At 49.2% G+C, this 13315-nt stretch overlaps 1 protein-coding gene across 1 annotated transcript in view; it reads left to right on the forward strand.

The window, feature by feature from the left end:
* Window positions 1–8392, forward strand: part of LOC120944214 (sterol 26-hydroxylase, mitochondrial-like) — a 31107-nt gene extending 22715 nt beyond the window's left edge. The window contains exons 7-9 of the mRNA XM_040358175.1: window positions 1874–1955; window positions 3851–4051; window positions 8171–8392. Of these exons, the coding sequence (XP_040214109.1) occupies window positions 1874–1955; window positions 3851–4051; window positions 8171–8287 (400 nt within the window). The 3' untranslated portion in view covers window positions 8288–8392. The remainder of the gene's footprint in view (window positions 1–1873; window positions 1956–3850; window positions 4052–8170) is intronic.
* The last annotated feature ends 4923 nt before the right edge of the window (window positions 8393–13315 follow it).

Here is a 13315-nt window from a genome sequence, read left to right on the forward strand (position 1 = left end):
AAGTCTAGGACTAATGCAGTGAAGATCCCAAAATCCAGAAAGCCGTGCGGATAAAAAAGCCACCACCTAAGATAATACTGGGGTAGATTCAGGTAGGGCTGCGCACTCTTACGGAGGCGCAGCGTACCGTTTTAAAGATACGCCTCCGTAAATTACTTGCGCTACGCTTCATTCACGAAGCAGTAGCTCCGTAATTTGCGCGGGCGCTCCGGCAAAATGCCCGGCGTAAGCGCGCGCAATTTAAATGATCCCGTAGTGGGCGGGAATCATTTAAATTAGGCGCGTTTCCGCGCCGATCGTAGAGCGCATGCTCCGTCGGGAAACTTTCCCGACGTGCATCGCGGCAAATGACGTCGCAAGGACGTCATTTGCTTCAAAGTGAACGTGAATGGCGTCCAGCGCCATTCACGATTCACTTACGCAAACTACGTAAAGTTCAAATTTCGCGACGCGGGAACGACGGGTATATGTAACATTGGCTGCCCTTGCTACTAGCAGGGGCAGCCTTACGCGAAAACCGCCGTACGCAAACGACGTAAACTGCGTACGCAGGGCTCGCGTTACGTTGTGAATCGGCGTTAGTATGCAATTTGCATACTATACGCTGAGCACAACGGGAACGCCACCTAGCGGCCATCGCAAGAATGCAGCCTAAGATATGCGGGCATAAGAGCCTTATGCCACGCATATCTTAGGCTGCAGTCGGCGTAACGAGGTTCCTGAATCAGGAGCATTCGTTACGCCGGCGCAAGTAAGCAATTGTGCTGCGTAACTATGGTTACGCAGGCGCAATTGCTCTCTGAATCCGGGCCACTGTCTCTTACCAGCTGGATAGATCTCCGTTTTAAGGAGATCAAAAAGGCTTGAGACAGAATCCTCTTAGCGATAATCCAACAGAGAGATCCGCTTGGATGTAACCACAATCAGGATGAACCATGAAAGAAAAGGCTCGCATAGTGTAAAATCCCAGATGGTTTATTGAATAAGTATAAAAATGCGCACTTACAATTGGTCAATCGTTCAATGGCATATAAATAAAATCGAGCCGTCCGGCTCCTCGATGTGCCTGCCCGTGTCTTCCGGGTGCAGCTGGTGTGGCGGTGACGTCAGAACGTCGCCTGCCCAACGTTTCGTCGCAATGGTTCTGGATGTACAGTTAGCCATTGGGTATAAAGGATTGATTTGCATGGTTCCACCCACTATCTTGAAATGAGGAAGAATCCCTTTGTTTTTGGAATATGTAATGGAATGAGAAATGTGAAGTCCTTCTTTTCTGATTGGCTAAGTGGTGGGCTCTATAGTTCCTTTTAGTACCTCCTTACCTTAAAGCGTGGGTTCCGCGGGTTTTTTTTTTTTTTTTTTAAATCCTTCTGCCGCTCTTACCTTGGTGAAGAAGGAACTCGTGTGTCCCAATCTTCTAGCCGCCAGGAAATGTTTTCTCCCGAAAACGATATTTTATAAAAATCCATAGATGGACATTTCAATCTTGTTTGTGGGCACTGTGAAGCCCAGCAGGATGTCCTTCCGGGATACTCTATACCTAAAATGGAGAATTCGTAGCCGCCCACGTCACATGACCCGCTTGCCGAGTCACGTGACCCGCGAGATATCGCGTGATTACAGCACAGCGCGTCTCCTGGGACTCTCATCACTCACTCCCAGGAGACATTGCGCAGAGCTCCCCGTCGGGGAAAAGGAGCGACACGCCCACTCCCCGCAGGGAAGAAGACCCGGAAGTGAGGCTGGAGACAGGTAAGGGTTAAAAAAAGGCATATATTAAGGCTGCAGAAATGATTGCTATAAAGTTCAGTTTGAGGGTGAACCTCCGCTTTAAGTAATTGAAATGATTGCATTAATATATTTTTAAATTTAGGATGTATCCGGTGGTTCCACAAAACGGACGTATTATAACAGATAAGGAGATAGTCCTAGAAGGATACATGTTCCCTAAAGATGTAAGTAATTTCCATTATAATGTAGCACTACCCCCGCAGGAGCTGCTGGTTATTTTTGGGTGGCACGTTACCTCTATATTCTCGCTGTCCAGGGTAAAAGGAGAGTCAGAAGAATTTCAATGTCCACACAATGCACTTCTTTTTCTTAGATTTATTTTGCAGAACTTTAGTAGAAAAGAAGGATGAGGGGTGGAAGGGTAGGTAGGTTCAGGTTAGGGTTGTCCCGATACCACTTTTTTAGGACCGAGTACAAGTACTCGCCGATACCGAATAACGATACTTTTTTTTTAAATGTGTCCCCAAATGCAGCCATGTCCCCCCCATATGCAGCCATGTCCCCCCACAGATGCAGCCATGTCCCCCCCATATGCAGCCATGTCCCCCCATATGCAGCCATGTCCCCCCCATATCCAGCCATGTCCCCCCATATCCAGCCATGTCCCCCCTTATGCAGCCATGTCCCCCCCATATGCAGCCATGTCCCCCCCCATATCCAGCCATGTCCCCCCCATATCCAGCCATGTCCCCCCCATATCCAGCCATGTCCCCCCCATATGCAGCCATGTCCCCCCCATATATGCAGCCATGTCCCCCTTATCTACATGCTGCCGCGCCGCCGCTTGGTTAATACGGGCGGGGGAACATTACAGCTTTTATTTGAAGATCTGTAGTGTAGACACTCCCCCTTGCTCGGGATTGAACAGTTCACCCGAGCAAGGGGGAGTGTCTATACGCGGCGCGGCGGGAAACACTACAGCTATTCAAATGAAAGCTGTAATGTTCCCCGCCCGTATTAACCAAGCGGCGGCGGCAGCGGGGATGCGGCGTAGCGGCGGCAAGGGGGGGGCAAGTATCGGATGAGGCATCGGGGGCATTTGCGGCAGTACAAGTACTCCCGCAAATACTCGGAATCGGTCCCGATACCGATACTAGTATCGGTATCGGGACAATCCTAGTTCAGGTGCATAGTCACAGATAGGGAAACACTCCTGTTCGAGTAAACAGTTCTCGTCGCCACTCTAGCCAGAGTGGGTATTGCTCACCCGGATAGGTCCCTCCTCACTGGCCTAGCAGCCGGGATGGCGTACAAAGTAAAGTATAGTCTCTGCCACAGACTTTCCTTTATGAGGAGACACTTTGGTCCGGAATCCTCTGCCACAGGATTCAGCACCCGGATCTCTCCAGCTTAACTTTGGTAGAACTTTTAGGCCCGACAGGTGACACTGTCCAGCCTCTCGGTGTGCAGTGCATCCTTCCATGAAGTTTCCAGGCCTTCTCCCAAGATACCAGCCTCTTGCATGGCCCCCTCCAGGATAGGTCCTCCCCTGGCTTCCTTCATCAAGTGGCTTTCTCCCGCAGGACAGGATCACCTTTACAAGGCAGGCCCCAGCCAGACTACTGGGCCTACCAACAAAGTCACAGCCCCGGGCCAACGTGGTCCCGGAACCAGGATTCAGGACACACACCTCAGGTCAGGCGGGCCACGAGGCGCGTGGGACGACCGACCACAACCTCGCTCAATGGCGTCTGTCCCTTAAATACCCCTCCCGATAGAACACCTTTGGGATAAATTAGAGCGGAGACTGCGAGCCAGGTCTTCTCGTCCAACTTCAGTGCCTGACCTCACAAATGCTCTTCTGGAAGAACGGTCAAACATTCCCATAGACACACTCCTAAACCTTGTGGACAGCCTTCCCAGAAGAGTTAAAGCTGTTATAGCTGCAATGGGAGGGCCAACTCAATATTGAACCCTCCGTACTAAGACTGGGATGCCATTGAAGTTCATGTGTGTGTAAAGGCAGGCGTCCCAATACTTTTGATAATATAGTGTACATTAACATAATAATAGCAAAAGCAATATACAACTCACTCTAAACTTACACTTTTATTTTCAGACGCAGTTTGTACTTTCTCACTATGTTCTGTCTCGCGATGAGGACAGCTTCTCTGAACCCGGCAAGTTCCTGCCCCAGAGGTGGCTGCGCAGCTCTGAGAAGAATCACCACCCTTTTGCCTCTATCCCCTTTGGGTACGGGGTCAGGGGGTGCCTGGGGCGCCGGGTAGCTGAGCTGGAGATGCACTTGGCTCTGTCACAGGTGAGTTATGTGTGTGTGTGTTATCGAATGTAGCAGTAGTAGTCGTAGTTTTTGAGTTTTATTGAGGGGATTGCAACTTGGATGGGGATAGGGTAGATATGAAATGCCTAGAAGGGACTGAGAACTGTATACACCTCCGGTATATACAACTTTCTCTCCAGCAAATTCACTTGGTTTCAGATTCAGGACCAGCTAGCACTGTGATTGAGGCCTGACACTGGCTCAGTCAGGCCTAAAGCAAATTCCCTTTGCAGGCAGGGACCACGGGCCCCTATGGTGTAGCAAAATTGGTAGTCTTAATGCTAGCTGTCCCACGTGGCTACTGATCCCAGCACCAACTCTTCAGGCCCTAACAGCCCCCCTGGCTGCAGCTGCCTCTTTCCACTGCCCGTGCCACCACAGTCCTCTCCACTGGCTCTGTACCCATCCCAGACCGCTTGCACCCAGTCCTCTCAGAGATGCCTCCCAGTCCTCCTGACTGTGTGTCATTTAAAAGCCCTCTTGGCTGCACCTTGTTGCTCCTCCTGGAGACTTACCTGATAGAGTTCTCCTGCTGTCCTCTCTTTTCTTCCGTGCCTCCTGTCCAGGACACCTCAGCTGGTTGTAGGAAGGCCCAAGGCCCAAGGTCAACTACCGCCCAGACTGGGGAGCTCCCTCCAAGGCCACAGGCTAACACTCCATCTCCATCTTCCACCCGAACTCCTCCCCAGCTGGGCTGACCCTGAGTATTTCAGAAGGCCCGCCCCCTGCCAATCCAAGTTGGTGATTGGTTAGGGCTCTCGGAATACTCCAGGCATCTCCACCTCAGCGTGAGGTGAAAAAAAAATTGCTGATTACCGGCTCTGTTTACATCACATGATCAGCTGTCATTGGCTGACAGCCGATCACGTGGTAAGGGGTCGGGATTGACACCTTACTCCAAACTGTGATCAGCCGAGTCTCATAGACTCGCTGATTACAGAGCGCCCCGCACATGACTTGCAGGGGGCGCGCAGGCCGCTCGAGCACGGGAGGATGTCTATTGACGCCCTCCCGGCAAAGTAGGTCCGCTCTGTAGCCGCCATTTGGCTATAACGCGGGTCTAAAGGGATTAAGTTTAATTAATTTCCCCATTCCCAAATGACTTTGTTTGCTGGCCCACGCACATACAAATTATACAGATCAGAGTGAGTCTGATTGGGCAGCGCCGACACAGAGCATCGCTCTAATCTGTCCTGGAAGCCCTGCAGAAACAAAGGGGAAGAAAAGCGGGGATTTAAAATCCCTGGACCCCCGCTATACTGGCTTCATGGGCACTGACAGCTCATTACCCACAGAGGTACTGGGGAGGAGGGGAGGGTTTAGGGTGTTGGTTCATCTTTTCTTTTTTTCTGATAAGGTGAACTAACCCTTTAAAGGAGTTGTAAAGACAGAAGTTTTTTTTTATCTTAATGCATTCTATGCCCTTCAGAACTCTCCCTCCTGATTGGCTGAGACACAGCAGTAGCGACATTGGATCCCATGGCTGTCAATCAAAGTCAGTTAGCCAATCAAGAGAGGGAGGGGCGGGGTCGAACGACAGCTCTATGTCTAAATGGACAGTTCAGCCTCGGGTGTACTCAATAGGAGGGAGGGACCAGGAGCAGTGAAGAGGGACCCCAGAAGAGGAGGATCTGGGCTGCCAGGTGCAAAACCAACTGCACAGAGCAGGTAAGTATAACATGTTTGTTATTTATAAAAAAAAAAAACTTTACAAACACTTTAAAGTGGAGTTTCCTTCCCAAATTTTTTTTCTCATCTGGAAATGCCTGTTGCTATGCGGTCCCACAAAATCTGCCTTTGAAATCACCTTGGATTCTGACATCATCTCCCTCTAATGCTCCTGAGAAATGTGTGTCATCATTTCCCAGGATGCAGTGCGCATCAAGTCCCCATCCAAGACTTCCAGGAAGTATTTATCGCGGTATAATGCGCTCCCGCGTATACCGCGCACCCCTAAAGTTGCCCCGAATCCTGTGGAAAAAAAGTTTTTTTTGTACTTACAGTTTTGGTGTCTTGCGCGGCGTCCATCGGCGGCCTCGTCGGGTCCGGCGTCCGTCTGCGGCTTCGGGTGTCCTCTTCGTCGGGTCCGGTGTCCGTCTGCGGCTTCGGGTGTCCTCTTCGTCGGGTCCGGCGTCCTTCTGCGGCGTCCTCGCGTCCTCCCTGCTCATTTCCCGCGACGAGTACTGCGCTCGGTATATGTCGGCGCAGTATTCAAACTCGGCGCGGGGAAGCGGGTATCGGCGTATACTGCGCACCCACGATTTTGCCCTGATTTTCAGGGCAAAAAAGTGCGCGGTATACGCCGATAAATACGGTAAGTGTTGTAGGCTTCACAATGCCCACAAGAAAAATGACAACGATGTTTTATAAACTATCTTTTTTTAATATCTATGCGGATCAGCGGCGGATTGTAAAATAGTAAGTGACCGGATTTATATTATAAAAACGCAGGATGAAAGGACATACATTTAAAAAATGCTAATTGTGGTTGAAACTCCGCTTTAAGTATATTAACCACTTCCCTACCCACGTATTGTCAAATGACGTCCGCAGGACATCCCATCCTGGGCGGGCGTCATATGACGTCCTCGGCTTCCCAGCCGTCTAGGGGGCGTGCGTACGCCCGCCGTGTCACACAGGAGCCGATGCGCGTGCCCAGCGGCCACAATGTCTGCCGGGTACCCACGATTGCCTGTCCCAGAGCAGGGACGTGGACCCCTGTGTGTAAACACAGAGATCCACGTCCTGTCAGGGAAGAGGAGACAGATCGTGTGTTCCTTGTACAGAGGAACACAGATCAGTCCCCTCCCCCCTCAGTTAGAATCACTCCCTAGGTAACACATTTAACCCCTTGATCACTCCCCTAGTGTTAACAACCTCCATCCTCCTTAACAACCTACTCCCCCGGGGGTTCACAGGCAGTGGGTTGAATGACCGGAGGCATTAGACATGTGCAATTCGTTTCGTTCCCCAAAAAAATTTCACCGAAATTCGACAAATTTGTTAATTCGGAAATATTCAAATTAACGAAAACCCATTTAATTTATCTTTCCAAAATTAGAAAATATGAAAATTTGGAAATTGGAAAATATGGCGGTGGCGCACCGATTTGAACAGTTCCCTTGCTGACAATAGGATGCGACTTGTCATGCGATTTGGGCCATATCGCATGACAAGTTGCACCGGTGTGAACGGGGAGCTAAAGACCGACTCCAGCCTTAATTTTTTTTTCTTAAAGCCCCGTACACACCATCGGAGTTTCCGATGGAAAAAAACCTAGGGGCAGATCCACAGAGCGAGTACGCCGGCGTACTTTCAAATTTCCCGCGTCGTATCTTTAGTTTGAATCCTCAAACCAAGATACGACGGCATCTGGGTAAGAAAGATCCGACAGGCGTACGGCTTCGTACGCCTTCGGATCTTAGATGCAATACTTCGGCGCCCGCTGGGTGGAGTTTGCGTAGTTTTCCGCGTTGGGTATGCAAATTAGCGATTTACGACGATCCATGAACGTACGCGCGTCCGTCGCATTTTCTAACGTCGTCTGTAGTCGGCTTTTTCCGGCGTATAGTTAAAGCAGGTATTTTGAGGCGTATAGATAGACTTGCCATGTTAAGTATGGCCGTCGTTCCCGCGTCGAAATTTGAATTTTTTTTTGCGTAAGTCGTCCGTGAATAGGGATGGACGTAACTCACATCTAAGTTAAAAAAATGACGTTGTTGCGACGTCATTTTGCGCAAAGCACGGCAGGAAATTTCTGGACGACGCATGCGCAGTTCATTCGGCGCGGGGACGCGCTTCATTTAAATGAAACCCGCCCCCTACCCGCCGATTAGAATTCCGCCGCCAGAAATACAGTACGCCGCCGTAACTTACGGCGCAAACTCGCTGAGGATTCAAATATACGCCAGGTAAGGTACGGCGGCGTAGTGTATCTCTGATCCGCTGCGCCGATCTAAATGTATGTGGATCTGGCCCTACGGACTTTTTCCATCAGAAATCCCGACCGTGTGTATGCCCCATCGGACATGAAAATGTTTTTGCTGGAGTTCCGCTTTACGTCTCTGTAACATTTTTTCTACGTCTTTGCATCTCCAGATGATCAGACAATTCCAGCTGCTGCCAGATCCAGAAATGAAAGAAGCGAAGACAAAGAATCGGGTGGTTCTCGTGTCAGACATTCCAATCAATCTGCAGTTCATCGATCGCCAATAATAGATTCGGGGGCTAAATAAACCTTTTCAGGGAAACTTGTGAAATAGGAAGTAAGATTTTATCCTGGAAATAAATCTGACAGGCTTGTCTATCAGTGGTCTCCAAGCTGTCGTCCGGGGGGCCAGGTGTGGCCCTTTGCTTGCTTTTATCCGGCACTTGGGGCATTATTCCCCCCACTGTCAATTAACATCCACAAAGGATATCAATCCACACGATGTGCATAAAATGCCTTTGGAAATCTGGATATTACCTTCTAAAGGTAACTGTGACATCATCACTGTGCTGTACATAGGATGCGCAGACAGCAGAGCTGTGGGAGGGACCCAGCAGGCTCCGCCCACTACAGGCTGTGGTGTGTAGGCGCTACAACTTTCCCACATAAAAGCTCCGCCCAGTGCTCAGACCTCAAGGCTGCCGACACCTCCACCCGTACCAGAATAAGGAAAGGGGTGGTGAGCACTCAGGATGACATCCAAAAAATAGTATTCCTTTATTGAAAAGACATGTACAACGCTGTACAACCACCCTACGCGTTTTGGAGATTAGTCTTTGGCCATGACTAAGGACTAACGTCTGAAACGCGTAGGTTGTTTTTTTTTACAGCATTTTACATGTCTTTTCAATAAAGGAATACCATTTTTTCCGATGTCATCTTGAGTGCCGACCATCCCTTTCCTTTGTCTGCAGAAAACTACAGGAAGGGGGCGGAGACAAGACCAGTCCCCCTGTACAAGGAGAGAGAGCAGAGATGTGGGAGGGGCCAGCAGGCTCCACCCACTACAGGCTGACTGCAGAAAACTACAGCTAGGGGGCGGAGACAAGACCAGTCCCCCTGTACAAGGAGAGAGAGGTGCTCTGGTCTGATGAGACTTGTCTGAATACTTTGAAGCGCAAAGGAGGGATTGGAGGTTTTAGACCCCCGATCTCTCAATAAAGAGTACCTGTCACCACCTATTACTGTCACAAGGGATGTTTACTCTGGCCTGGATTCAAGAAGCAATTGCGCCTGTGTAACCATAGGTTACACAGCGCAATTGCTTACTTGCCCCGGCGTAACGAATGCTCCTGATTCAGGAACCTCGTTACGCCGACTGCAGCCTAAGATATGCGCGGCATAAGGCTCTTATGCCCGCATATCTTAGGCTGCATTCTTGCGATGGCCGCTAGGTGGCGTTCCTGTTGTGCTCAGTGTATAGTATGCAAATTGCATACTAACGCCGATTCACAATGTGGCGCGAGCCCTGCGTACGCAATTTACGTCGTTTCCGTACGTCGGGTTTCGCGTAAGGTTGCACATCCTAATAGCACGCGCAGCCAATGCTAAAGGATACCCGTCGTTCCCGCGTCGCAATATTTGAAATCTACATCGTTTGCGTAAGTGAATCGTGAATGGCGCTGGACGCCATTCACGTTCACTTTGAAGCAAATGACGTCCTTGCGACGTCATTTGCCGCAATGCACGTCGGGAAAGTTTCCCGACGGAGCATGCGCTCTACGATCGGCGCGGGAACGCGCCTAATTTAAATGATTCCCGCCCCCTACGGGATAATTTAAATTGCGCGCGCTTGCGCCGGGCATGTTGCCGGCGCGCCCGCGCAATTTACGGAGCTTCTGCTCCGTGAATCGAGGGCAGCGCAAAAAAATTGCGGGGGCGCAGGGCAAAAACGTTGCCCTGCGCCTCCGTAAAAATAGCGCAATTCTACCTGAATCCGGGCCATTATTTGTGACAGCAATAAAAGTGATCACATTTTTTTTTTTTAAAACACAATTTAATAATAAAAAAATAAATAAGAAAACAAATTGGGATATTTATTATAGAAAAAGGTAAAAGATATTGGGGGTTATTTACGAAAGGCAAATCCACTTTGCACTACAAGTGCAAAGTGCACTTGAAATTGCACTGAAAGTACACTTGGAAGTGCAGTCGCTGTAGATCCGAGGGGGACATGCAAGGAAAATAAAAAACAGCATTTTATCATGCACATGATTGGATAATAAAATCAGAAGAGCTTCCCCTCATTTCAGATCTACCCCTCAGAATTACAGCGACTGCACTTCCAAGTGCACTTTCAGTCCAATTTCAAGTGCACTTTACACTTGTAGTGCAAAGTGGATTTGCCTTTTGCAAATAACCCCCATTGTGTTTTTTTCAAACTTGAAGTTTTTTTTTTTTATAGCGCAAACAATAAAAAACGCAGAGGTGATCAAATACCACCAAAAGAAAGCTCTATTGGTGGGGGGGGAAAAAGGACGCAAATTTTGTTTGGGTACAGCGTCGCATGACCGCGCAATTGTCAGTTAAAGCGACGCAGTGCCAAATTGTAAAAAATGCTCTGGTCGGGAAGGGGGTAAAATCTTCCGGGGCTGAAGTGGTTAACGTGGTTGTAAAGGCAGAAGGCTTTTTCTTAATGCATCACGATAGAAAAAAAAAAACCTTGTGGCCCGGATTTACGTAGAATCGCGTATCTTTGTGCGGGCGTAACGTATCCTATTTACGTTACGCCTCCGCAACTTTTACAGGCAAGTGCCGTATTCTCAAACGAAAGTTGCGGCGGTGTAGCGTAAATAGGCCCGGCGTAAGCCCGCCTAATTCAAATGTGGTAGATGTGGGCGTGTGTTATGTAAATTTTACGTGACCCCACGTAAATGACGCTTTTTACGAACGGCGCATGCGCCGTCCGTGAAAGTATCCCAGTGCGCATGCTCCAAATTAACCCGCAAGAAGCCAATGCTTTCGACGTGAACGTAAATGACGCCCAGCCCTATTCGCGAACGACTTACGCAAACAACGTAAAATTTTAAAAATTCGACGCGGGAACGACGTCAATACTTAACATTGGTACGCCTCATATAGCAGGGGTAACTTTACGCCAGGAAAAGCCTAACGTAAACGGCGTATCTGTACTGTGTCGGCCCGGCGTACGTTCGTGAATTCGCGTATCTAGCTGATTTACATATTTATAGGCGTAAATCAGCGTACACGCCCCTAGCGGCCAGCGTAAATATGCAGTTAAGATCCAACGGCGTAAGAGACTTACGCCGGTCGGATCTAATACAAATCTATGCGTAACTGATTCTAAGAATCAGGCGCAAAGATACGACGGCTCGGACTCAGAGTTACGACAGCGTATCTGCAGATACGCCAGCGTAACTCGTACGTGAATCCGGGCCTCTGTGTGCAGCAGCCGCCCTAATACTAACCTGAGCCCCCTCTCTCTCCAGCGATGTCCACAAGTGTCTTAGCCTCCTCCTGATTGGCAGAGACACAGCAGCGGCATCATTGGCTCCCGCTGCTGTCAACGTCAGTAAGCCAACCAGGAGAGAGAGGGGGTGGGCCCTTACCAAGGCTCCATAGCCAGCTGCTTGCTGTGGGGGCATTTAACAGGAGGGAGGAGCCAGAAACACAGAAGAGGGACCCGAGAAGAGGAGGATCGGGGCTGCTCTGTGCAAATCTACTGCAAAGGGCAGGTAAGTATAACATGTTTATTATTTTTAAAAAAAAGACTTTACAGTCACTTTAATAAGAAATGGGTTTTATTTAACAATTTCACATCCCTCCTTATAAATAAAACCTCACTATGAGGCAAAAAAAATGGATCATTCTTTTTTTTTTCCCTAACCAGAAAAGATGATCAGCACAAACCTCAAACTATTTTTAAAGCGGAGGTTCACCCAAATAACATTTATATCAGACCAACTTCTTTATACTTCTAACATGTACAGTCCGCAATTTTTTATTTTATTTTAGGCTGTACATACCTTCTAATCTATTAGCTGGATTCATAAAGAGCGCCGCATCTTTAAGGCAGCGTATCGTATTTACGCTACGCCGCCGTAAGTTAGATAGGCAAGTACTGTATTCACAAAGTACTGGCCTCCCAACTTACGGCGGCGTAGCGTAAATGTGGCCGGCATAAGCGCGCCTAATTCAAATGAGGATGGGGGGGGGGCGCGTTTTATGTTAATTACTCGTGACCCGACGTGATTGACGTTTTTTTACGAACGGCCCATGCGCCGTCCGTGTACATATCCCAGTGTGCATTGCTCCAAAGTACGCCGCAAGGACGTATTGGTTTCGACGTGAACGTAAATTACGTCCAGCCCTATTCACGGACGACTTACGCAAACGACGTAAAATTTTCAAATTTCGACGCGGGAACTACAGCCATACTTAACATTGACTACGCCTCCTAGGGGGCAGCTTTATCTTTATGCGGCGTATCTCTTACGGAAACGGCGTATCTTTACTGCGACGGGCGCACGTACGTTCGTGAATCGACGTATCTAGTCATTTACATATTCTACGCCGAACTCAACGGAAGCGCCACCTAGCGGCCAGCCTAAAAATTACACTTTAAGATACGACGGCGTAGAAGACTTACGCCGCTCGTATCTTAGCCTAATTTAAGCGTATCTGGTTTCCAGAATACGCTTAAATTAACGCCGGCATAGATTCAGAGTTACGTCGGCGTACATCTTTCTGAATCCAGCTATATATTTGCAACCCGCTTCCGGGTACTTCTCCCCGCGGGAGTAGGCGTTTCTATGCTGAGGAGGCATGTCCTCTGGGAGGTCGCCCAGATGATTGACGTCTTTTCAGAAAAAGTTCCCCCCGGCGGATAAGGCCCCCCCCCCCTGTATTGCGTAGGCGCGTCACAGCGTTTCCGAAAGAAGCCGAACATGCAGAGCTGTGAGTCGGCTCTATACAGCGCCTGCGCACCGACTAGGAGCCGTGTAGAGCTGACTGCGCAGGCGCCGTATAGAGCTTCTTCATGTTCGGCTTCTTTCGGAAACGCTGTGACTCGTGACGCGCCTACGTAATACGGGGGGGCGGGCCTTATCCGCCGGGGGGAACTTTTTCTGAAAAGACGTCAATCATCTGGGCGACCTCCCAGATGACATGCCTCCTCAGCATAGAAACGCCTACTCCCGCGGGGAGAAGTACTCGGAAGCCGGATTGCAAATATAGATTAGAAGGTATGTACAGTCTAGAAAAAAAAAAAAATTGCGTACTGTACATGTTAGAAG

The sequence above is a fragment of the Rana temporaria genome, chromosome 6 (assembly GCF_905171775.1).
Source record: "Rana temporaria chromosome 6, aRanTem1.1, whole genome shotgun sequence".
In the NCBI taxonomy this organism is placed as follows: Eukaryota; Metazoa; Chordata; class Amphibia; order Anura; family Ranidae; genus Rana; species Rana temporaria.